Below are 27,355 nucleotides of genomic sequence, written 5' to 3'. Positions count from 1 at the left end.
AAATAGAGCCCCTTTCCATCTAACTTCTACTTTTTCCAGTAGATCAAATTCTGGCTATAACATCAAAAGAAATCTTCATTCTCTGAGAATTTTTTAACACACCTTGAATAACCTTTTATCTAGTCTATCGGGTGGAATAAAACGTCCCAAAAAAAAAAAAAAAAAAAAAAAAAAAAAAAAAAACAGTTTTTCGTTGCCTTGTGTTTTTTAAATACTTTGCATCAAAAACTATACACTCCTACTAATTCATTTTATAAGATCGTGATGAAATTACATGATGCGCATGAAGTTTCAATATTTAATTGAAATAAATCATGGTGAAGTTAGTCACGCATGTCCTTTTAATGGCTCGATTAAAAAATGACCTCACTGTTACCAAACATATAACACATGCCCTTCATCTATAGGGAAGCTCCACGAAAATGAGACAGGTTAAAAAGAAAGGAAAGAAGTCCAAATTTGTACTTGAACTTTGCAAAATTAGTCACTCATGCCCCTAAATATATTATTTTCTTTTTTTCTTTATCTAAAATGGAAACTTTAAGAGCTCCTTGCCCAGTTACTTGAGACATAGGAAACTCAACTGTACATTTGTGAACTGAAAAACTGAGAATGTAGTGTTCTAAACACGGTATCAACAGAAGTAAAATCAATGTCAAACCCATAATTCTTCCCTCCATACTGCAGATAAAGGTAATCTTTAGACGACAAGGGTGGAGGTAAAATTCGAGATATCTCTAAAAACTCTCCTGTTGTAGGAGGTATAGGCGTCTCTCTCTTCTTCGAGTAATAAACATCAGCAAGAAGAAGCCAAATAAGATCAGGATCTATTGAAGCGAGTCCAGCAAGGGCGTTTATAGATGTGTCTCGAAGGCCTACAACACCGCTACATGCTATCCCAACAACAAGACCGCTCACCTTTTTCAGAACTGCTTCCAGTGCTGAAGCACTGCGTCTGTTCCGAGCAAGATTTGCAATCATGTTCAGCACTGCGGCCTGGACTTTTAGATCAGAAATCTCAGCTGCTGAATCTCCTGAAGATGCAGAACGGCCGCGGTATGGAAGCTTCAAGTAAGTCTCCTCTGAAGAACCTGGGGCTCTCTTTTGAAATGGTGAAGTAGTTAAAAAGCTCCAGAAGTGTTTCCCATCTGTATGGAAACGTCGAGTAAAGAAGTCACCTCCACATATCTGCACGATATTACTGATTGTTTGTGTACATCTTTGAACAGCCTGCTTATCAGTGAATAGGAAACCACTAATCAGAAAACAGTTTTACTGGTAATACTACTACCATGAAAAAACTTTAAATTCTCTGGCTTTACCAGTTCTTTTCTGTTCATTGGGTGGGGTTGGGCAAGGGAGTGTAGCAAGGACCAAAGAAAAAGAAATTGATGACGACATACTCTTTATTTCTTCCTACTACAGATTTCATTGCCTGAATGACAATCAAATTTCACCTCCAGATATCTCGAGGACTCTAATGGTGACCTATAAAAATGTACTAATGTAGCAGTACTCGTGCAACAAAGAGAACAGTGAAACCATCGTCACTGGGCACAGATTTGCCTATTGCTACCAACATCCAATCCACGCATGACAGCTCGCATGACAGCTCAAATTGGACGTATTGGATTATGCACTCGTCCATTCTTTATGTATTCAGTTATTTCATGTTAACTGCTTATCATCTGCATCCGCCTAATCCAAACCATAAATTAGGAACTTCTAAAAGTCAATTGGTTTCCAGTCGTGCTTCCCCAGCACATCTCATAATTATAGTTGCCATAAAATTGAAAATAGTCAAAGTTAAAAAAAAAAAAAAAAAAAAAAAAAAAAATTATCCAGCAATATTGATTAGTAGGTTTCCAGAAAATAACAATGTTAAAAAGTCACTCACCAATGGACTTTTATTTCGAATACAGGCAACCAAAAACGGCCACACTTTATTGGCTGCAGGGAGCAGTCTGTTCTCGGTAGTTTCATCAGCATCAGCATCTAAAGCATCCTTAATACTATAAAATGAACACATATCAGCCACATGTTCAATTGCCTCTTTGATTTTCTTCTCAAGCTTGTAGGCATCCTCTACTTTGGCTACTGTCAAAAATCCATCCTAAAGCCATTCGAAAAAAGAAAAAAAAATCAAAGAAAACTTCTATGCACAATAATTCAGTAAGTAAATAAACCATTATTCCTCTAGTATATACATTTAAAAAAAAAAAAAAAAAAGAGCAGTTGCTCCTTCAAGGAATTATGAGATCTGCAGCATTTAATAAAATATGAGGGTGGATAAATGAGAAAACTATTGAAAAATGAGACAATAGCGTATAATGAAATCCTCAACTTAGATCTTCTGTCAGAAGAGTCAAAAAGATGTCTATAAAAACAAGACAGACCGACTAATACGAGTTATAGTAAGAAAGAAGGAAAGTGGCCTAAGAGGGACTGGGCAGTAAAGTTATTCTATCAGAACAGACATGAACTTATTTTTACTGAGCAGGAATGAGATGAAGTTTGGGATTTCCAAGGACCCATGAAGTCCTAACTGCGGATGCAACTGAACAAATCTGGAAGAAATGGATAATGTTTTTGTATTAGGATAGAAGGTTCAGCATTTAAGCACTTATCTAGTATTGTAACCTTTACACTGTGAAGTTGCTTAATTGAGTCTTAGAGAGTAAAGATCCAAACCATACATCAACAATATCAAGTGCTATCAAGGATGCTGCTTGGTTCGCTGAAGCAAGTAATGGAGTTGCAGCTGTTAAACATGAACCTGCAATAGATCCAACTGTTCGTCTAAACCTTCTAAAGTCACTCATTTTGAATAGCATAGTCTCCCACTCTATTTGCATATCATTGGTGTAGATCCGCATCCCTATTAAAAGAAGAATACCAACATCAGATGCCTAAGGCAGTCACAAGGTTAAATAGGGTAACATGAACTCCAAATAAGAAAAACGACCCCGAAGTTTCCATATTATATACGGGGTGTTCTTCAAAATATGATTCAACACCAGAAGACAATTTGATACTCAAGAATAAGATATCACCATAGTTCAGGTTGGCATCATGGAGTCAAACAGAAATAATATTATTATGTTGCCATCATTACTTGGAGGTCGAGGATTAGTGTAGAAGGTTAGTAGGTAGCCGAGCGTTGTAGCACCTTTGTGTGGGAGAGATGGGGATTAGTCTTTTCCCCTTTTCTCCTTATTAGCAGTATTCCTATTTAATACTTGCGTAGTATCTTCTATTTCATTTTTATTGTTGCATGTTGCCACTTGGCTGTCGTTATTTCTTGCTTTCTAGCCTGTCTTGTTATCTAGTTTTAGTTTCTTTTGTATCTTGCTATTGTGCTGTCATATTTTCTTGCAAACATCCTTAGATTTCTTTTCTTTTGAGCCGAGGGTCTATCGGAAACAACCTCTCTACCCCACAAAGGTAGGGGTAAGGTCTGGGTACATCCTACCCTTCCCAGACCCCACTTGTGGAATTACACTGAGTATGTTGCAATTGTTGTTGCCATCATTGCTTGCAATAGGTAATCTCCAAATTTTGTTCAACTACACACAGCTATTTAAGCACTCCATAATAAGTTGTACCTAATATCTCCTAGATGCAACAGATAAAAAACCTTTTACTATCTCCTATTTCAGTATACTTTTGTGAGAGAAGAGGACTTTTAGTATTATCTTTTTGTCAAAGTTTCCCTTGTTGTCAGTAAAGTGCCTGGTCTGCATGTTTTACTATAACGACCCGTTCGGTCGTTAATGCATTTTTGACCATTTTGCCACCGTTGACCCGTCCCCGAGCCCTATTAGTACTATTTTGACCCGTGGGGACAGGTGGCACGGCTCCCTAGGCATTTGGGTGAGTCTTGACGTGACTTGGAAAAATTGGCTTTTAAGTGAAAACCGTTTGACTCATAGTTGACTTTTGGGTAAGCGAACCTTTTTTGGAATTCCGTCGATTCCGAGAGGTCCGGATGAACATTTGTGATTGATTGGTGGGTTTGGTTTGGTTCCCCATGCACTCGGGTGTGTTTTGGGTAGAGGTGTACAAAGTAAACCGACAAACCGCACCAAACCGATAAACCGAGTCAAACCGAGAAAAAAATCCAACTAGTGGTTTGGTGTTGAAAAAAAAAACCAACCATAATTGGTTTGGTTAGGTTTTAGCCAAAAAAAAGTCAAACCGAACCAAACCAATCTGACATTCCATGTATTCAATTTTTAAAATATTTTATACATAAAATATTTATTTGTAATGTAATTTATAAATATTTCTTAAATTTTTTCTTAGTTTTTTTTATCTATTATTATATTATTCAAGCTTGAACTTAAAATTTTGAATGTCCATAAGTTTTATATCCTATGGATGTTAGTAACTCAAATAAAGTCCAAACCACAACCAACTCAAAACTAATGCTAACAAAAGAAATTCAATTTACCACTAGAAATGACAATAACGTTGGATATCTATTCTTTAGTTTTGCATAATTGGTTTGGAGAGTGAAAATACATAACCTTAAGTTTTTTTCTTTGTCATGTAATTAATACTTATTAGCCATACTTATTTTAGCATGACTTAGTATTTTTAGATTATGGTCATTTTCTTTATGGCTTATTAATTAGCAATATTTATTTTAACCGATTTTATTATCTTTTGTTGAATATTTAATACAATGTCATCACTCTTCTCACATTTTGTGTTATTTTCTTAAGAAATACCTTAATTATATAGTTGTATCTTACTAGGACTAAAGAAATATTTGAAGTAAAAGTATATATGTTTTGTATCAGGACTATTCCGAGAAAAAAAACCCGAAAATCCCGAGAAAATCGAATAATCCGAGAAAACCCGAGGTTGCAAACCCCGAATTTTATTGGTTTGGTTTGATGTATAAATTTAAAAACCCGATGCAATTGGTTTGGTTTGGTGTTTAAAAAATCCGAACCAACCCGGCCCATGTACACCCATAGTTTTAGGACTAGTGTTGGAAGGTTGGTTTTGGGGTTTTGGGGGTTGACTTGGTCAACGAGACCCCCGTTGGGAAATTCAAGGCCACAAGCGAATTCGTAGCGCGTCTTTATGTATATCTACATATCTGGTTTGTGTGTATAGGGCCTCGGGTGATAATCGGATTTATGAGTTTGTGGTACTTGAATTAATTCTGATTTCTGGTGTACTACAATAGCGACACCGCTATAGCAGTGGCACGCCGCAAAAGCGGCTAAGTGCATTTCTGGGTAACCGTTGTAGAAGTGGGGTGAGCGCTGAAGCGGGACCGTTATAGCGGTCTCGTGATCGCAAAAGCGGTTGACGGGCAATTTCTTCATTTAATGGCTTAATAAAACCCTAGCGCTTATGTCATTCTTCTATTCTCATAACCTTAAGTTTTGGAGGCGAATTTAAGGGTTTTGGGGCAGATTCTTCATCAAGGTAATTCTCTTAGTCTTAGATTCCACAAGTTATTATTCCTAATCATGATCTAATGCTAGAAATCTATAGAATCAAAGAGGGATTAAATGGGTTTTCATGAAAGTTTCTTGAAAAGGGGTTTAGACTTCCTAAGTTGATTATACTGATGAAATTGGCTAAGATAATCATAGAATCTGATGTATTCAATGTTGGTAAGCATGTAGCATCCATTATTATAGGTTAATTCTTGAATTGAAAAGCTAGGGTTTATACCCAAATTTGGGGGTTTTGCCTAGAATCCGAATTTAAGTGATTTGTTAGTTCTTCTAGCTTATAATTGATGGGAACTGATCACCTAGAGCATTAATTTCATGTTGAGACCTATATATTCTTAATTTCATCTCTTTAGTTCATAAACCCCATTCCATAGGTTGGGATTCAGGTCTTGAATAGTAGTAAGGTTGAATGATGTTTCTTCTTGATTCGGATATGATTAGACTTCCATTATCTCGATGCTCAAAGGAAGGGCAAGACTAAGATTTGAGACTTTGCAGTTCGGCTTTCCAGGTAGGTTACGGCTTACCTTCTGGTTAGACTTCGGTTAGCGAAGCATATGTATAGTTAGTTTGTGTTGGAGAAAACATGTGGACCTTCGGGTATGAAGTCGGGTTGGATATTGTCCTAGGTTGGGCCTTGTTGTGTGATTTGGGGGCTAGCCACCCCGTTGCGTTGTTGACTTATCTTGTTCCATTTACTTATTGGCTCGCTGCCACGTTGAGACATCGGATATTGGTGATTAGTGAAATATCATGGCTATGCTATTGCAGTACTTTACTTGATTGATATTGAGATGAGAATTGTGATTCCATTGTGACTTATTGTGTAGCCTTATTATTGACATTACTTGTGTGCCATGTGTGAAGTGCGTTTGGATTGAATTGGTTGTCGATATTACATTGCATCGTATTCATACTCATTTCCATGATACATTGATATTGCATGGTTATGGTACTGATGATGATAAGTGAGAGAGTGTAGCCTCCGAGGTCTTTGCCGGAGAGCGTAAAATTGAGATGAGATTGATAATATGAGGTGTATGTGGGGCACGTTGCTATTTGATATGAGGTTGATATGAGATCTTCATACTTAAATCATACATTGAACACTCATCTTGCATATATATATATACATATATATATAAGGCACATTTGACAGGGGCTGACGATGTGGCCTATGTTGTTTCTTGGAAACACTTGGGAGGTATTATATTGATTGCGCGACCATTCTAGGCTGTGTGATACGGGATGGTCGGCAGGCGTGAAGGGTGGAAAGTCTGGGTGTTACGGAGCGACATGGTACATGTACGTCGCGGGTCCCAATGGGTCATGACCGTCGAGACGTGATGTTCCGCTCGAGGCATGTGTGTACACGGTATTGATAAATAGCCTTGCATTCATGTCATTGCATTGCATTGCACTTGTTATCATCATTGTGATTGGATTGTTAATTGTGTTGTGGATACTTGATCGGATACTTGATTGAATATTTTACCGGTTATGATGAGTACTTGGAACACTCGGGTTTAGATGCTTTAATAATAGGCTTGATTGGTTATGGAACCTTGTTGGTAGCTGATGGTTTGAATACTGATGTGAATTGTTGCTACTTGAGGACTTGATATGTATTGATGAGACTGTATTATACTTGTACATGATTGTGAGCATGCCTATCTTTCATTTACTTTCTGTATATATGTTAGCTAACTGAGGACGGCCTATGATACCTACCAGTACTTCTTGTTTGTACTGACCTGCACTTTCTGCATTCTTTTATGAATGCAGAGTACCAGGATAGATCTACTTCTACCCCTCGTGGCTGATATTCTAGGATTGCTGATTCGAGCATGAGGACGTTCGCTGCCCGAAGACTCTTCCTATTATTATGTCTTGCTTTCCATTATGAGACATGATTTTGAGACTATTATGTATTATTATTTAGACTTGTAGTAATTAGTTTAGATGCTCTTGTATGACCAGACCAGATACTGGGGTAGATTTCTTTTACTTCCGCACTTATTTATACTATATTGTGAGACTTACGTTATTTTCTTTCTTCCGCTATTTTCTATAAATTGGGAAAGGTAGGTGCCTGCACGACTTAGTGAAATAGGGTTGTGACATTTACCGAGCCACAAGGAGAGCTGTTCTGGCCAGACAAGCACAACTAGACATCCAGTGCACTGAAAAGTTGACTGGCCAGATTGATAATTGGAATGGACAGGATAAAATCATGTTGGAGCTAATAAAAGAAAAACCTTACACTAGAAAACACTATACCAAAAATGATTGCAGTAAATTTTGAGCACTGCAGCCACAAAAAGCAAGCTATTGTCTGGTTACCTTTGACTCAAAAAAAAAAAAAAAAAGCGCAAGCTATTGTCTTTTGTTGTATTGTCCTAATTATATTTCATACAAGCAGCAAATATCGTTACTGGCTTAACTCTGATATCCCACCTCTTGTCCTTCTGCCCTCTCTCTTCTCCATCCCTTCTCCCCCAGCCTCCATGATTCCAAAATGAAACTTCAAGTCCCTTAAGATTTTCTCTTCTTTTAGGCCCTTTCTTGTTCAGATTGGCATCCCAAGATTCAAACAAAAATGTGGACAAACACCTTTTCAATTGTCAATATTAATCCTTTGAACTGACATTTCACTGTATTCCTAACAATAAAAATTTAACTACTTCATTTCGGGAAAAAAAGGAAAGAAAAAGAATGTAAGTAGTATTTAAAAAACGGAAAAGGCTCAAATATGCCATCCAACTATCAGAAATGGCTCATTTATGCCACTAGTCTATAGTTTGGCTCATTTATGCCATCGAACTATAGGAAATGGCTCATTTATGCCATCGAATTATAGGAAATGGCTCATTTATGCCACTCATCAATAGTTTGACTCATTTATACCATCGCCTATTACCAAAATGACTCATCCATGCCCTTTTCGATAACGCAGCTTTTACAATACCAGATATGACACGTGGCCTCCAATTAGAGGTCTACGTCGTTTAATTAAACCAGCCCAATTTTAAATAACAAATTAATAAAAAATCCGATCCATACACCTTGCTCACCCACAACCATAATCTAGTTGGAGGCTATGTGTCATGTATGGTATTGTAAAACCAGCTTTAATGAAATATGGCATGAACGAGTCATTTTGATAACAGGTGATGGTATAAATGAGTCAAACTATTGATGAGTGGCATAAATGAGTCATTTCCTATAGTTCGATGGCATAAATGAGCCATTTCCTATAGTTCGATGGCATAAATGAGCCAAACTATTGACGAGTGGCATAAATGAGCCATTTCTGATAGTTGAATGGCATATTTGAGCCTTTTCCGTTTAAAAAATTTACTTTCTAACCACAGATTGAGGGATGAAAAGGTACTCAGATTCAAAGACCACAAATTGAATCTTCCCCGGAGAAAACCTAATAAAAAAACTTATAAGAGAAAGAGAGAGAGAAAAAGAGAGAGATAAGAGAAAAGTCCAAATTAAAAACCACATTTTGAATCTTAAAAGAAGAAAAGAAGAAAGCAGAAGAGGAAAGAAGAGAGAGACCACATCGAGAGAGGAGGCCAAATCAATCGAGGTCGCAAGAGACAGAAAGAAAGAAAAGAGAATCAGATTTAGCTTCTCTTTTTTGGGAAAGACGAAAAACCCCATCTCATCAAGGAAGTGATAGGTATTTAAGGAAAACAAAAAATGGGGGCAATGCGGATGTACTACAAATTACAATAGACAGCAGCTCATCATCATCTATAAATCTAACACCCAGAAGCCCTTTTCTTCCGTTCTAAAGCAGTCGGCGCAGTATAACCTGAGCATATGTTTTTCTCCAGCCTCCAAGGATGAATCAATAGAATCAGTATGTTAATGGTTCTTCCCATCTTTTATATCATAGTTAAGCGCTCTTCTTCGCAAAGAACTTTTTGGTTATGACAAATGGGTTTCCTTCCCGATTACCTTTTCGAGGAGTGAATCTGCAGCTATAACATTGTGTTAAAATGACAAAGGAGATTTGATATGATTCATATTCTCCATTTCTTTTTCTGTTGGTATTAGTAAGCAACTAATTTTGAGACCTCCCTGCCCTTAACAAACTGGTGATGAGCTGGGAGGAGAAATTGTGAAAGATTTAGAAGTAAAAATCTTTTTAATCCATTCTTAATAAGACTAGTAACGAGAGGACAACCTGAGGTTATTCCTTTGTCCATTATTGTACTCTTAATCGGCGAAAGATGAGGATGAACTAGAAGGAAGATGTAGAAAACAAAAATTAGAATATTTAGGAGAGGCAATCAGGAAGAAATTGAGAGATATATTGTGAAGTGGCAGTAGAATGAAGTTCCCATTGGTAAAATTGAAGATGAAATGGAGGAATTGCCCAAGACGAATTGGGGTTCCAGAGTTGGCGCGATGGTAATTTTGGGTGATACAGGGGAGATTGGTTTTTTCCCTTAAATGACAGAAATATCCCTACTTTTAATGTGTTGGTAAAACATAGTAAGGGCATTTAAGAAAATCAAAAAATGGGGAGTGCTATATATAAATTGCCTCTACCACCTCTTCAATCCCTTCATATGTCATAGGTAATTATTTAATTCCAAACGAAAAAAAAAAAAAATTGTAAGTAGACAATCATCATCATTCTGCAGAAACTAGCACCCAGAAAAAGGGTCTTTCTCTCCGGCAAACAATTCGTCCTTCTCCTTCAGCTTTGAGCTTATTTTTCCATTTTACTTAACTCATAGATACACCCATCAAAAGATATCAAAAACATATCAGATTAGGAAATTTTCCCATAGGTCAATTTCGAACTGGCAATGCATCACCGCCCGACCATAGCTAAAATTTGTTTGTCAGTTTCTTACTGTTCCAATACTATTCACCGAGAGATTTTACAAACTCAGAAATATGCCTAGAAATGGTTGCCATCAGTTCCCATTTATAATCACAAAATCACAATTTCTTTATAAAACTATCGTCATTTGGCATTTGATTTTTGGAAAAAAATATGTTCCCTTTTAGCTTTGTTTCATGATTTGGTTTTAAATTTTAAAAATCGATAATATTTGGTTTGGTTATGGTTCTATTAAAAAATAACCGAACCAAACCGATAAATTATATACATAAATTTTATAATTATTTATACGTATAATATTAGTTTTTCATAAATAATTATAAATATTTTATACCTTTTAATCATTAATTTGATTTTTGGTCTACTTATTTCATATGATTGTTTAAGGCCCATGTTTTTATTAGGGATAATGACCTAATAATACCACTTAAGACATTATACTACAAAACATAAAGATACTTTTCTTTATTTATAAAATATAACAATTTAATTACAAATCCTACAAGATCTGGAAAAATTAAAAGTCCACTCTTCCCCTTCTCTTTTCCCAGCCGCCCACCCTTCCCTTTCCCTTTACCCAACCGCCCACCCTCTCTTCCCCTTCTCTCCATTTTACTCAACCTCTGCTTCAGATCTATTGTGTTGATCGGTGTTTTGGGGACGTGTTTCACGGTGGTTATGGAGATGGAGATGTGGTGCAGAAACAGAGGAAAAAGGGCAGTTTTATTGTGGAAAACGGAGGCAGCAACGACAGCGTTCACTGGCGGGACAACCAAACTACCCAAAAATTCAACTATCAGATCGGGAAATTTCACGAATCTGAAACTTTTGTTATCTCAAATAACTTTGTGGCAATTATTCTGAATCATTAAATCAAATCATCATTTTGTGACTACTCAAAACATTATGTTCTCTTTTCTTCTTAATTTCCCCGTTGGATAGATTTATCAACCATGGCAGATTCCTATAACGTGGCTGTTCGGTTCAGATTTCACTAGTATTAGTTATGTATCGTTGAATGGTTTATATTATCCACTATGCAGATTCAAATCGAGGAAGAATTAGGAAAATTAGCGGATTTGATTGTGGATTTGATGAAAGTTGGTTTCTCTTCAAATTTTGAAGTGAGATTCAAAATTGTATTAAAGTTGTATGATAATTGTATGTTGAGTTATATGCAATTTGTTTCTTAAATTTTGTATGTTGTTGTCGTTGTATTAAATTTGTATGAAAGTTGTATATAATATTGTTTTAGTTGTACTAAATTTTCTAAAACCTAATATGAACTTTATACATCATGTATATACATATATCATACCAATTTTATAGAGTTTTTATACAAGACATTGTGACCGAAATTCTAAGTCTTAAGCGAGATACACACATTTCATATCGATTTTATACAATTTTTCATACACGAAAAATGTGAGCGAAATTCTAAGCATCGAGTGACATACATAATTCAAATAGTTTTCATACACAAAATTTTGAGCAAAATTTTCAACCCCTGAGCGAAATATACACATTTCATACAGTTTTCATACACAAATATTTGAGCGAATTTTCCAAGCCTTGAGTGAAAAAAATTTGTATATGTTTTATAAGAAATCTATTGTTATGTTTTGTAAACTGAAAAGTATCGTCATATTTTGTAAATATACCCTATTCATATGTATATATACGTCATTCTCCCTTTTAAGAATATGTCCAAGCCCATGTCTTTAAGTCTTTTTAACTCTTTTTAAGTGTTAATTGTAAACCTACTAACAGAAGCTCACGTTAGAGTCTAATGTCTTTAACTTAAATTTTCAGCCTTTCTTTGTCGCACCATTTGATTTTAGGTTATTTTTTCTTTTTTTTCCCGAATTTATACCTTTCTTTTTTCTTGTCTGAATGGGTCCTAAACTTCTAATATTTTTCATATGAAAAGGACAGAGGTTGTAGATTTGGAGGTTCCTATAGAAGATATTTCAAGAAAAATCGCATTTCTTAACTCAAGCACATGGTAATGCCCTAATACTTCTTCCGTGGGTAATCCTCCTAAAAAGCAACAAAGAACAACTGCTTGTAGTCGAGACCCTAGCCTTGGGGATAATGATAGAAAAACATCTAAAGTTTGAGATCATTACACAAAGTTTTTTTAATAAAATGGGAGAATTGAGGGCAAAATGCAAGTACTACCCCAAAGTTTGGGATCATTACACAAAGTTTTTTTATTTCATATATTTTCATTTTAATTTTAGGTAGTTTTTATGTTTAATTAATATGTATGTTTGTAACAACAACTAAAATCTCCTATGCTCTACTTTATTTCCGTGTATGTGTATTAAGATGACAAAAATGGTGCGACCCACTACTAAGTTAGTTTTTAGCTCTATTTGTAATAGTTTAGCAACTTTGGGTAACTTGAATACTACACTATCACTAATAGTGAAAATGTTTCTATGATGTATGTTCCACCTTAAACTATAAATAAAAGTTATCGTTTGAACAAAAAAAAAGACATGTCTTTTTTAACTTTTTAATGTTTCTTGATAAGTCTCATGGCTGCTAGTCATAAACCGAAAAATCCAATCAAACCGAACCAAACCGACAATAACCAAACCGTGGTTATTATTTTATTTGGTTTGGTTATGGTTTTAGACATTTAAAAACCGACTAAATTGGTTTGGTTATGGTTTTAATCAATAACCGACCCAAACCGAACCATGAACACCCCTACCTGAAGCGAGGCTCAAAACATGTTAAGCGCTTCGCCTCGCTTTATGTGCGCTTCAATGTCATCATCAAGGCTCTAAGACATATGTTTCCTTGCCAATGAGCCTCTCTTGAAGAGGTGACACTCGATGATTGATATTTCACTTTATCGTAATATTTTTACAATTTCTTTGTCCATATATTTGTTATTCATGCTTATTATTATCAATCTTGGACTAAACATATATATATTTGTATTTTTGCACCATTGCGCTTTTTTTCATTAAAGCCCACGCTTTATTTGCGCTTTGCGCTTAAAGCCCCAGCTGACCTTAGAGCTTTTTTGCGCTTTTCGCTTTTGATAACACTGGTTTCACCATGGTTGATAGAAAGAAGAAATCAGAGAGAGAGAGAAAGCTGGACTTTGTTATTTGAGCAAAAAGACAAAAACACTCCTCTTATCATTCTTATTTAATGTGCTAAAAGGGATATTTAACGAAATTAAAAATGCGGAGGGTGCTAACCTACAACCTTCATGCAGTAGGTTAGCAAGACCATATATATATATATATATATATCAATGTTGTCAAAGGCGCACCTAAGCCCTGAAGCGAAGCTCAAAACATGTTGAGCGCTTCGCCTCGCTTTATGTGCGCTTTAGTGTCATCATCAAGGCTCTAAGACATACTTTTCCTTGCCAATGAGCCTCTCTTGAAGGGGTGACACTAGATAATTCATATTTCACTTTATCGTAATGTACAATTCCTTTGTCCATATATTTGTTATTCATGCTTATTATTATTAGTCTTGGACTAAACATATATAGATTTCTATTTTTGCACCATTGCGCCTTTTTCATTAAAGCCCACGCTTTATTTGCGCTTTGCGCTTAAAGCCCCAGCTGACCGTATAGCTTTTTTGCGCTTTTCGCTTTTGATAACACTGATATATATATATACACACATATACATATATCCAACTGTCGCATGATTTAATGGCTACATACCAGATTCAGACAATCCCTTGCCAACATTTTCATCACTATATGAACCTGAATCATCAATAAGCTTTTCGGTCCTCTTCTCCAGGTTCAGCTTTTTAGATTCCACATCCTCACAATATGACTTTGCTTGGTCCAGCAAAGCACTAGCCTCCTGCTTTGAAGCCTTAACTATTTCTGCCATTGCCTGAAGAATAGAGGAAGATTATAACCAGCCAACTGAATAGAGAAGAGCACCAAATCCAATAATCAGAATTTCAAGAAATTTAATATTAGCAGCACAACTCGCAACAAATAGGCGCTAATGCTTCAGAGTGATGTAATCTCGAAAGGTCTGATGTAGAGACTCATGATCTAAGTGAGATTCCTTCTGGGCAAGACATACCAGTCAATAGAAAATGCACTTTTAATTTTAAGACACTGAATATGACTAAAAACAACTGGCGGTTATCCTTTCGCTATACCTATCAGCTTGTGCTTATCAAATTAGAGTAAAGCAAGCAAATGTAAGAAGTGACCTTCAAGAAGGGAATGGTCAAATCAGGGTGTTGATGCCTGCCAAGAATTTCAAGCTCCATGGAAACAGCACGCATCTGCACAAATCACAATGTCATGTGAAGATATTGCAACTTAAAATAAAATATTAAACATACATCCAAATATGTCCACATGTGCAGACACAAGAAAAAATACAACAAGCTGTACAACAACAATTATTCCTCATTTCAGAACTAGTTGTGTTTAGAGACATAACAAAACAGAACGAGTAAGGAAAAAAAAGATCTTTTGTTGATTCCAATTTCCAAGATAATTGTTGTGACATACTGGCTCCTCCAATAAAGGCAATATACTGTGAGCCACTCCTATGTATGAAAGCATGGCAGCTAGTACATTTGGTACATCAGGGTTAAGCTCCAGAGAGCGCAGCTGCCTGCATACTGAATCAATTACATAGTCTGAATTTGCTAAAACCAAGTGTCCAACCTGCAAGAAGTTCTGTAATTAGTTACAATAACCTTCAAAAAGACACAAGAAGTAAGAAATCCATGGCTGCTGCTTACTGTTGGATACTCATGCATCGCGGCGATAATGTGTAACACAGCGTCAGATGCACTTCTAATTTGGAAGTGAGAGCAAATAAGATTGTGAAGCAACATATAAAGAGATGAATGAAGAAATCCTGATGAAGAAAAATCTCTCCCAATGGACATAGAAAAGATGCCAATTCCATCAATAATAACCTGTTTGACAGTAGCAAAACTAATATCAATATGACAAGCATAATTCCAGCCACTCTTAACACATGAAACCACAATCACAAGAAGAGATGAAAAAGATGAATTTCCTGGTGCAACATCACGTTGTCATTAAAGAAGTGCGAGCTAATGTTTGCATCCTCACAATCATATTGTTGTAAAGCAGCTGTATGCTCAACAGGCAGATCCCATATTTCAGGGGATAGGTATTCATGTAATATACTGCCAATGCAGTCAACTAAATGACTCCTTTCTCCCTTAACTTGGCAAATCTTCCAAACAGATTCCTCTGTCGTAGATTGTTCAATTTTGCAATATTGACTCGCATCTTCTTGACATTTCTTATTTTCTTGCGGCGCCATTACATATGCTCTAAACATTCTGGTAAAGTCATCAATTGCTTGATCTGACAACCCAAATATCAACTCATTCAGGATACACACAGCAGTACTGGCCTGACGTACTAATTGTCCTGAAGTAATCCTGCTGTACCAAGATTGCCAACTTTCTTCGCTGTATTCCTTCATCCGTATTTCAGAAACCAATTTCCGCAGGTTCTCCAATGGAAGGTCAATGATAATAGATAGAGGTCCTTCAGTTCGAGGGTCTAAACAAAGAAACGCAAGGAAAAAGTTACAAGTTTAGGTCAGGAAAGAAGAAATTATACAGTAAGAGTTCGGAAGGGAAAAGCAACCTGCAAATAAAGATAAACCTACAAGTCGTAGAATCCTAGCTACAGAATGGTACAGCTTCTGACTTCCAACATAAACAAACCAGGGTGGCATGCGCGGCAGCTGATGCTCATTCTTTATACTTTCTGTGGCATGTGCTCTTCTAGTTTGATTCTCTCTACTTCTCAGATTGTCAGAGTCAGCAACTCCAACAGCTCTTATCTCTGCTATGGAATGCATGAACCCTGATGAGGAACGCTTTGCTACAACATTCTTCTCAAGGGAACCAGCAAAAACTGAATTTTGACTCAGACAGAGGGCTAAAACATCCAAGAATTGAGCAGCTCTCACCTACACATTCCACCGAAAGGCATTACACTTAACATCCACTCAGAAGAGCTAATAACAAGCACTAATGTTAGAAAGGAAAGTATCACAGCTCAGCATCAAGACAAAAGATTCTAACTTAAAAGGCTAGAAACAGAGAAAACACTAGGCCTGTTGCACCTACAGGAGACTGAAGGAGGTAGTCTGCCACGAGTTGTGGGCCTGAAAAATAGATCAGTACGAGCAGTTTCTGGGAATGTGCAATTGCATATGATTCATCAGTTCCAAGGACCACCTTTGGAAGCTTTTCGACAAGCCTGTGAAGAGGATGTACAAGCAATTAGAACACTTCTAGTGCATAAGCCGCTACCAACTACATATGTTTCAACAGAGAAAAGACTAAAACCACAAAGACCTGTTAAAAATCTCAGCAACATCATGTTTTACATGAAGCTTCCCATGTGATGAGAGCAGATGTCCAAAGAACGACTGTGAAGCTGAGGACACCTCCGCGGAATCATCACATGCCAAAACACATAGATTTTCCTGCATTTTGCAAGAGTCAAGAATAAATTCAGAATAAAAAAATTTAGGTTACTGAAAAATGAGAAATATCTCTATGAAATCATTTACTTCAAAGAAGCTTCAAGACTGTTAATAAAGTGCCCAATGGCACCAGAATGTAAAAACAAAGAAAGGCGATTCACTTATATATACAAGAGAGTCAATGCTTTCCAACTTTGCATATTTATAATTGTACCAATTCATCAAATGTCATGGCATCGCAAGCTGGCAAGTATGCTGAACAAAGATAGAAAAAGAAGCAGATATTTATCATAAACTAACTTTAAGTGCCAAGTGCCAATTACAGTCTCCAACGCTATCGACGACCAAGATAAAGAAATGGTTTTGTTGCGATAGTGGTTTATGTACCATTTTGACAGGCTGTAGCAGCAAGCACTACATACAATATAGAGCATCAAGTTCCATGAGAGGAAAGCACAAGAAGAAACTGGTTTATCACAATAGGTTATGTAAGTGGCTCAGCCAAACAGATACAATTCAGATGTAGTGGCAAGAGTGCAGTGCGTGATGTGTGGGTTAGGCTAACGCCACAAGTTAGAATCCTGCCGCAAATAAAAGCCTGGTATTTAAGTGGAGAAGCGTAGAGGAGTTGGCCCATTATGCACTGAGTTTCGAATTGAGCATCATTTCTCCTTGGAGATTTTCCAGTTATTAAAAAAAATACATCTTTTATTCTCCCATATGTCTTACGATGTCGATCTTTGTGAATCAATTTTGCTGTGAGCCAGTAGCATATGCACAAGCCGACAAGACTTGGGGAGTTTGGATAATTTCAGGATATTGCAATGGATTATGAATTTTGACATCTCAAGGAATAGCACTGGGAAATTCCACTTCTAAGGGCACTATGACAGAAAGAACCACTTTAAACTACTACATAAGACCAAAGTGCTAATAGATACGGTCCAAACACCAGCTAAACAGGTCTGTCTATATTTTATTTTCCCTTTGTGATGGCAGGGGAACCCGCAAGCACTACCCTTTGGGTGCGCACAGGGTAAACCCCGCTCCTGTGCAATAGCCCGCTAACCACACAAAAGAGATAACCCGCACTAGGCAAGCCCCGTGCGGCGAGCTCGACCCAGAAGGCAAATTCCCTGCTGTCGTAGGCAGGGGGTTTCGAACCTGAGACCTCCATTATGGAAGCCCCATGCTCAGCCAACTGAGCCCCATGCTCATGTGAAGAAGTCTCAATGGTATGCAACAGCTTTCTCCATACTAATAGATATAATATGACATAAGTGCATATTACTTCTCAAATGAATAAAATATGACAGCATATTAGCAGGAACTTTTTTTTTTTTGACAATGATAACATAATTAGCAGGAACTTTATTAACAATTAATGATTCCATCAGCAAAATCAGCTAGAGAAACTGCAATCTAAAAACACAGCTCTTAGATTCTAAGACCAACTTTAGAATAAGCAAAAGTTAGCTGATGAAAACTACAAAAGACACTTATGTCGGCACAATAACAGTAACTCCTCAATCCCAAAATGGACCGTCTTACTTTCCTTTTTTATTCTGTTAGAATTTGATGTCTACTTCTCTCAAGAAGGAAGCTTGTCATTCACTACTCGAAAGCCCATTGGTCCTGTGTCAATTCTTATTTATCTTTAACTTATGTATCTACCTACTTTTGACCCATTTTAAAACTACAATTCAAATCAATGCTACTCTGAAAGTTCGAGCAGACAGATAGAGTATCTTAGTGTATGAGACAATTCAAATCAAAAGAGGAATAAGGAAAGAGAATCGAAAATTTGACATGAAAGAGATATCCCATCTTGGGCTGGTATCCATCACAAAATCCCCATTGATACAATAACTATTGGATACCCAAATATGCTAAAGATACAAGTTCCAGTTTGGACCTCACCAAAAGCATCAATCTGCTTCCCTTCAACACACAACTGGTTTTTGATAAGAGTCCCTGTATTGCCGCCAAGAGTCCTCGTCTCACTTTTCTGCTTGGATGCATGCAAAGCTAAGAACACAATTGCAAATATTAATTTACATTGTTTCTCAAAAACTAAATAAGGAAATTATAAATTTAAACTGAGTTGATGTAAAATATTTTAAATTCAAGTGCCACTGAGAAACTTGCTATAACCTACGTGGGGATAAGTTGCACATAACAGCTTATCAACATGCGACGAGGTATCCACAATCCAGTCTTTTGTACGAATTACACGCAAAGATCCGTTCACGTTTCTAGGACTAACACTTTCCCCCTCTGTGGAGCGAAGTACAACGGTGCCCCTGTCAACAGCCTCACTCAAATTCTGATCATGCATAGAAGAGGGCAACTGACGAAGTGCCTCCAGAAATGACACTGACGATTTCCCTTTATTGACATCATCAAGGGGCAGACCAAGAAACGGCAAGTTAAAATTGTCCTCGAGAACGATCATAAGAAATTCAGCCAAGCTTCTAATCGCTTGGTCCAAAGCTTCTGCACTCCCAGCAGCCCCACTAATGAACGTTTTTGAAATATGCAAAACTTTGCCAATTTGACTAACAACTCCTGGCAAAAAGAAAGCTAAAGCATCTGCAGTGCCAACCTGCCAAACATCATATAAAATTGTAAAATGTAACTTATATGAACCTGAACAGCAATGCTACCTAAGTTTGAGCGCAAGAATGACAACTGGTAGTAGTAAAAATAACAAACCTCTGACGAGAGTCTAGGTATAAACCCACACACACACACACAGATATATATATACATATATATATATGTTTCTACATCCTTTGACCACGTCTCACTCATTTTATGGGCAAATTTCTAGCATTAATTGGAGTAAAGATATTAAATATTATCGAAGGCATGGCCTCACATGAGTAATCTCCATTGAACCTGTGTAGGAATAACCGAGAACTCCAAAAGCCAATAACAACAGAACCTGCAAGAGGAAAAGCAGCCCAGAAAGGAGAGAAGAGGAACCTTAGCAACAAGTATTCTCAGAGTGGAAAAGGCTTCTATCCGAAGGCTTGCGCTGCCTTGCTGCCCTCGTGCTGCCTCAACATCTGCTGCCTGTGAATGCCATGAAAAATCTCAAAAGTAAAACTAGAACAATAGTGTGAAGAACAGTAAGAAAGTAAAATATGTCTGCCTCAAAGGAGACTGGAGAGCAAAACATATCGGATGTCCCTGGAGGGACTGCCGGAGAGCAAAATATATACAGAACAGTAAGAAAATAAAATATGTCTGCCTCAAAGGAGACTGGAGAGCAAAACATATCGGATGTCCCCGGAGGGACTACCGGAGAGCAAAATATATACCTTCAGCAGAAGTGATAGCCAATGTCCAACAGCAACTGAAGCAGTTTCAGACTGTAGAAATGCAACTAAACACTCTTCTTCCTTGAATTTAAGTTTTGAAACAGGTGGAGAGTGCAAACTTTTTCTTTCCAGAAGCAAAGGCCAACCGCTTATTTGTCTGCATGAGCAGGACTCACTGGAACAGCAATGCAGATTAAGCAACAGTGCTTTGAAACACCTTATCACTCCTTCACGGAACTCTTCTGAGGCCTCCAGAGGAGAAAGCAATGCTCCCCGAGTCAATTTCTTTGTTAATACAATGAACTGCAAAAGCAAATCATGGATTATTAAGAAGAGTCCCTATCAAACGTCAAATATCAATTCCAGTGGAAGGCTTACAAAGCGACTTTTTTAGCAGAATATTCAACTTATCAACTATGAGATAATAGACCAAAACTATTTGAACAGTGAATGGACTGTTTTTCGGGGTGGTTAAAAAAAACCCAAAAGGGCCAATTTCACTGTTCAAGCCATTAAAAAGTGCATGGCAAGTGATTGTACAACGGTTAGTTTAAATGCTTGGGTGAACAACAATATTAGCCTGCAAACATGAAGAGGTATATAACTTCAAAAGATATTCAAGAGTGCTGTTCACTAGAAAAACATCCACTGGTTAAGCATGCTCAAGTTCTAGAAGATATATTTTCCAATCTTATCAGTTCCGCTAGAGTGCTAGTTCATTCAGACACTTCCTAAGTTTCACTTGGAATTGGGAAAGTTTAGAGTCCGCTCACTATTTCAGTTTCACTAGTTCCTACTTCGCAAAATTTCTTTCTAAAGGATTACGGTTATCATGTCATGTATTTTTGAAATATCACATGTAAGAAAAGTAACTAACTAATGGACAAGCATGAGGTTTAGGGGCTTCAGGTTACACTAAGGGATCAATATGGTCCAAGTAGATATCAAGTCCATGATTCCAAAGTCTCTAACCCATTGGGCATGGAAAATGGCATTAGAAAAAGAAGAGGCAGCTAAAGGTGGGAGAACAAGAATACTCGTGAAACAAACCCTAGAAACATATATTTATTAATTCTGCACAGGTAGGCTATCAAACCCAAGTGTTAAAAAAATTAAGACAGGATGAGATTGTGAACCTCAACATCTAGTTTATCTGCTATTGGTACGTGTTGAAAGAAGAAAAGAGGTTATCTACTATTGGTAATAGGAATTTGCAATTAATGTTATAAGATTCTTAAAGATAGTGCTAAAAATATGGCTTGAGGTGAGGATTATTTGATGCCAAAGGAATATTCCGGCTCAGAATTCCCAATTCCTGTCCTTCTTCGACACTATCAAAAACGAAAAGGAAAAAGGGGAAAACAAGGAACAACCACATGTATAAAGAAAGTAAGGCTTAAATCATGCATAAAGGATTTTTTTATCTTGTCGTTGGCACGTGCTATGCTTGACTTGATGAGGGTCTTGTATTCAGGAGCCCGAGCCCGCACTTACCTTGTATAAACCTAGAATGATATTTCTTGTAGTAATCCACTAAACAAAATCAAAAGAGCCCCTACATATTAGTACTTCAAAAAGCCAACTGCAAATAAAAGACGGAAATGGACTCTGAAGGTAGGAGAACTTTCACAGTGAAGGAGTGCTATGAGGAAATAGTAAAAAGAAGTAATATTATTGAAGACTGACCTTGGAAGATGATATGGAAGACCAACGCAGCCACCAAGGTAGCCTGTTTCAGTTGGCTGGCAGTGTTAAAGGCATGTCTAACACAAGAAGGTTTGAAGAAAAGAGGCATTAATCTATATAGCAGATGCTACTTATGTACAGAAGACAGTGAAAGTATAGAACTTTGTTTGTTCCCTGCAAAGTGGCTAGAGATCTGTGGAAGTTGTTCAGTAATATTTTGGTATAAGCCGGGAAATGCTAAGAACACTTAAGGAAGCCTTTGCGTTATGGAATAGCTTCAGCGTTGGAATCTCTATCAAAAATATCTGGAAGATGGTATCCCACTGCATTATCTGGAGTATATGGAAAGAGAGGAATCAGAGGTGCTCTGATGGAAGAAGTCAGAGTGGGAAAGGCTTTTATCCGAAGGCCAACTTCTCTACATTTTTTGGAAGCTAGATGCTTAATTAATCTTTATGCTTGGAGTAGCTACTCTGATGAAATTAAGTCCTTAGACCTTTTTGATTTTGTAATATCCTTAAACTGTTAGGGAGGTGATGATTAGAGAGGAGACTTACTTTGTTTTTTTTTATGTAATTAGCTGCATCCTCCGGATGCTTGTTCTATTACTATGTAATATTATTTTGCTTGATCAAAAAATATATAAACAAACACAGCCAGCTATCCGTTATGTTCCTTTTTATCTTGAATTTCATAGCAGTCAAAATGGCATCTGAGCAGCAGATTAGACTAAAAATCCATTTCCTCTGAAGCTACAGATACAATGAAACCAATTTTTTTGCAAATATAGCACAAAGAGTTGACTAAGTTTAATTCATTTTCTAAGTAGGCATTTGGACATGCGGTTTGAAACCATTAGATGAAACCAGCGTTTGGACATGCATTTCATCTCATGGTTTCAAACCATGGTTTGAAAGTTGAAACCCCAAATCATCCAAAAAGGCATGAATTGGGGTTTCAAACCATGGTTTCAAGAAATTTAAATATAATATTTGACCCATAAATTTATATTTTGTAAAAAAAGACCCATAAGTTGGTAGCTGTTTTTAACAATTACTCCCACCAACCATTTACCAACCTCATTAACTTCCACCAACCTTTATTTATGTCTACCAACCTCATTACTATTCATGCTAAATTTTCGTTTTTATTGAACTAAAGTTTGATCAATTGATGTTGTACAACAACAACAACAACATACCCAGTGAAATCCCACGGTGTGGCGTCTGGGAAGGGTAAAGTGTACGCAGACCTTACCCCCATCTCAGAAGATAGAGAGGCTGTTTCCGAAAGACCCTCGGCTCAAGAGAAAATATGATGAGAAAAAGTTAGACAAGCACAAACAATACAAAGCAAAACGGAAATGAAACTAACGAAAGCGAAGCAAAACGGAAATGAAACTAACGAAAGCAACAAAAGCCATCATAAGCGATGCAGAAAAGAAGCAGAGCTAGACACGCAAGAATCAAAGGACAAGAAAATGAAGATCGAAACTGCGACTACTAGTACGACGGGATACGTGGGACTACCTACTAGCCTTCTACCCTAATCTGAGTCCTCCATAGCCTCTTATCTAAGGTCATGTCCTCGGTAAGCTGGAATTGCGCCATGTCTTGTCTAAGCACCTCTCCCCAATACTTTTCTACTTACCTCTACCCTTCGAAACCGTCCATAGCAACCTCTCACACCTCCACACCGAGGCATCATCGTGTCTCTCCTCTCACATGCCCAAACCATCCCGCGGCTTCCCGCATCTTGTCCTCCACCGACGCCACTCCCACTTGTCTCGGATATCTTCATTCCTAATCCTATCGCCCGGCGTGCCCACACGTCCATTGCAACATTCTCATTTCCGCGACTTTCATCTTCGAACGTGCGAGTTCTCGACCGCCGACTCCACCTCAGACAACAAAGCTCCGCCCTCACTACCACTTTGTAGAACTTCCTTGCTTTGGTGGCACCTTCTTATCACACAAGCGGCACTCAAGCGAGCCTCCATTTCATCCACCTCGCACCAATATGATGTGTGACATCATCGTCAATATCCCCATCTCCTTGCACGATGACCCAAGATACTTGAAACTCCCTTCTTTCGGATAGCCGTGTTCCAAGCCTCACTTCCACGCCCGACCTGCGTGTGTCACGTCACTAAACTTGCACTCCACGTACTCTTTGTCCTACTCAACTTGAATCCTTTAGACTCCAGAGTTTGTCTCCAAACCTCCAGCTTAGCATTCACTCCGTTGCGGATCTCGTCAATTAGTACTATGTCATCCGCGAATAACATGCACCATGGCACCTCACCTTGTATTTTTTAGAAAAGCCTTCTAGTAGCGTATTAATTTTGTTATGAACTATGACTTGCTCATTTGGTAAGATTGTATAAGAATTGGGAATATTTGGATGGTTTTCACAACTTGTGGGGTTTTTATGTCTACAAGAGAAAATACAACTTAAGATATCCAAATTGCATGTCCAAACATGGTTTCAAGCCATGGTTTGGAATCATGATTTCAAACCATGGTTTCAAACCTTAACCTTGACTTGTTTTGTTCAGAATGATCGTTTTTAAGCTTGTTTGGAATCTCTCTTAGCTTCCTACTCATTGAAATTTTTATTTGAACTATGATATCACAAGGAAGGAATACTTAACGTGCACGGTGCACTTAAGTCCTAAAGAGAGATGCGCAAAGATAAGCGAGGTCTTCGCCTCGCACTAAGGCGACTTTCCGGCTCACACACCAAACCGATGGCGTGTGCTGTCGATCAACACCAAGCCACTAAGGCATGCGCTTCATTAGAAGTTTAGCTTTTTAGTTTGCCTCCTTTACCTATCAAAGATTCTTTTAACATTGCAGATGGCACTCTCTTTAACCTAAGATAACTTTTATGAGATTATATGGATTGAAAAAGGATGGTTTGAATAGCATCTACCAATATTTCTGAAAAAATTGTTCCAGAAATCTAAAGTCCTTCAAGCTTCCACCAACTCTGACCCACCTTTATCTATGGACTATTTGAAAGAGAATTTTGTAACTTCATTTACAAATCATTCTAAGAGCCTGTTTGGATGGGCTTAAAAAAACGAACTGACTTATAAAGTCACTTTAGATAAGCTAAGCCAAACGGCCCAATTAATTTTTAGGCTTATTTTAAGCACAAAATGGCTTTAAGTCCGACCAAACACTTTGCTGAAAACAGCTTATAGGCAACTTATAAGCCAATCCAAGCGGGCTCTAACTCAACAAATTATTTTTGAAAACTCATGTGTTATTGAGAGCAGAACCAAATAATAAGTATAGCTAGCAAAATGACGTATTATTAGAGAACCACTATAAATGAATACGTTAATAGTTATGACTAGGACATCAGAGCTTTAGAATTAAAAAACTAGTCAATGAACCTGAATCAGAAACTTAAAACAGCATGTTTGCTTTGATCAGAAATTAAAAATAGTTTTAAAAATGATTGACATTATCTTTTCCACTTAATTCCTTTTTTTAACTCCTTTTTTTCACTTAATTGTTGTTGTATCATTTAATTACTTTTCTTACTAAACAAATGCATTTCATTTATATCCTTAGTCATTTATTTCCTTCTTTGTAACAACACACGCTTAAGCCCAAGCCAAGAAACATTGGGATATAAGAAACTACATTAAGTGTGATATATAATAATTCAAAAAAAGGGAAGTATGACAAAGCTATTGGCGCAATGCATATGAGACCGCATAACAAACAACACAATCACGAAGAGAAGCTGAGTACTAAGTTCAGTAACAGCTTAAGGAGCACCAAACCACAGTATCTAGAGAGAGAGTTAAGGGAAGTTTATTAACCTAATAGTTTAGCGAGAAACAATTCCCAAATAACTTTCCTAACAAATTTGGTAAAAAGAAAGGTAGAAAAGTTCTTCTTCAACTATCCCTAACCATGGATAATTGAAATATGGAATGCAGCTATTACACTTCAGAAAGTCTAAATACCTGATCCACAGACCCTATACAACACTTCTTCAGAAGTTCCTCAAGACAATGAAGAGCACCTTCCATCACTATATCACTCAATGTATTAGGCATCATTAATCTTTCATTGGAATCAACTTTGGTTGATGATCTGCTATCAACAGCGGCATCCAGTAGAAGCAGCAAAGGAAACAATGTATAGCTGGAAAAAAAAAAAAAAAAAAGATATCCGCCCGTCAAGGAATTAAGAGACCAAAGAGTGAAAGAGGAAAATACATATCAAACCGCAAAAGAAGGTATCTGGTGGATAGACTAGTCAAGGTGCATGCAAGCTGACACAGACACCACCGTCATTAAAAAGATATATCACACAGCAAAAGGAAATTTCTTCAGAGAGGCTACCCGTGATATACTGTGAAACAATCAGACTAAGGGCCCGTTTGGAGATGGATAATTTTCATTTTTTTTCCAGAATACATAGAATGTAACAATTTTTTGGAATTCAACTTGTAGTTTGAATTATTACAGAATATTGCGGAATTATTACGGAATATTGCGGAATCCGAAAAACTTCAAATACCTGTTTTCGCAATTGTCACTCCAAATCACTCACAAAAATTCAATACTTTTCCAAGTTGTATTCACGTCCAAACACAACTCCAATTTCCAAATACCATTTTTCAACTTTTTTCCAAATACTATTCCCTCCGTTTCAACTTGTTTGTCTTACTTCCCTTTTTAGTAAAGAATGCCTCTTTCCATTTAATTTCAACTTTTCACATTACATGTTTAAGACCACAAGATTAAAGGGCATTTTGGTAAATTCAACGTATCTTTAGTTTATTCAAAAGTCTTCTTTAATTTCTTAAACTGCGTGCCAAATCAAAAGCAAACAAACAAATTGAAATGGAGGGAGTAACATTTTTCAATTTTTTTCCAAATACTAATTCTTTTCTCAAATTTCACATTTTTATGTCCAAATGCCGGCACTTAGCTTCTTTTTTTTTCTTTCTTTATGCAAGAAAATGGAACAAAAGTGAGCAACACACATCCACCTTTAATTCCAGTTCCATAGCAGAAGATAGTTAGAATATACAACAACATACCCAGTGTAATCCCAGAAGTAGACCAAATAAGAAAGCAAAATAGCAAGATAGAAAAACAAATGATAGTAATAGACATTAAAGAATAAGAAAGTAGGCGATAACTACAAAGAGGGTAGGGGAAGATAAGATACTCGAAGAAAGGCTGCAGAGAATCAGAAGAAGAGCGGCGAAGAAGTTGAAGAAGTTGAGTGAGCGCGGAAGGGTTATTCTTAGGGTTTTGGTGGAGTTGGAGTAATTCAATGTTGTAATGTTTGAGTTCTGAAAATATACTGCTTCCACCATCTTCCTCTTCCATCTCCTTCCTTCCTGCCAATTAATTACATCAAACACCTTCTTTTCGCCGTATTACTTTAATATTTTCTTTCTTCTTGACAGCCAAAAGACGGAAGAATTGCAAAACAGAAGAGGGAATATATGAAGGACCTG

General features: G+C 37.1%; 1 protein-coding gene across 3 annotated transcripts; it reads right to left on the bottom strand.

Annotated features, from left to right (window-relative positions):
* Positions 1-432: 432 nt before the first annotated feature.
* On the bottom strand, positions 433-27,355 carry LOC132031442 (uncharacterized). 3 transcript variants are annotated; one of them, XM_059421413.1, is made up of 17 exons: positions 27,061-27,355; positions 25,845-26,025; positions 20,174-20,476; positions 19,836-19,925; positions 19,006-19,452; positions 18,768-18,875; positions 16,717-16,847; positions 16,486-16,618; positions 15,998-16,325; positions 15,396-15,910; positions 15,109-15,291; positions 14,873-15,031; positions 14,566-14,640; positions 14,054-14,234; positions 2,697-2,878; positions 1,898-2,113; positions 433-1,230 (listed from the first exon to the last, which is right to left on the bottom strand). In XM_059421413.1, exons 1-17 carry the CDS (start codon positions 27,222-27,224, stop codon positions 580-582), a joined length of 4,047 nt encoding a protein of 1,348 aa, XP_059277396.1. In that variant the 5' UTR covers positions 27,225-27,355; the 3' UTR covers positions 433-579. The 3 variants fall into 3 exon arrangements, with proteins under 3 accessions (XP_059277396.1, XP_059277397.1, XP_059277398.1); XM_059421414.1 differs by lacking the exon at positions 14,873-15,031; XM_059421415.1 differs by lacking the exons at positions 20,174-20,476; positions 25,845-26,025; positions 27,061-27,355 and having other exon boundaries at positions 19,729-19,849.

The sequence above is a fragment of the Lycium ferocissimum genome, chromosome 9, assembly GCF_029784015.1.
Source record: "Lycium ferocissimum isolate CSIRO_LF1 chromosome 9, AGI_CSIRO_Lferr_CH_V1, whole genome shotgun sequence".
NCBI classification, from domain to species: domain Eukaryota; kingdom Viridiplantae; phylum Streptophyta; class Magnoliopsida; order Solanales; family Solanaceae; genus Lycium; species Lycium ferocissimum.
This window is presented reverse-complemented; position numbering and strand designations above follow the sequence as displayed.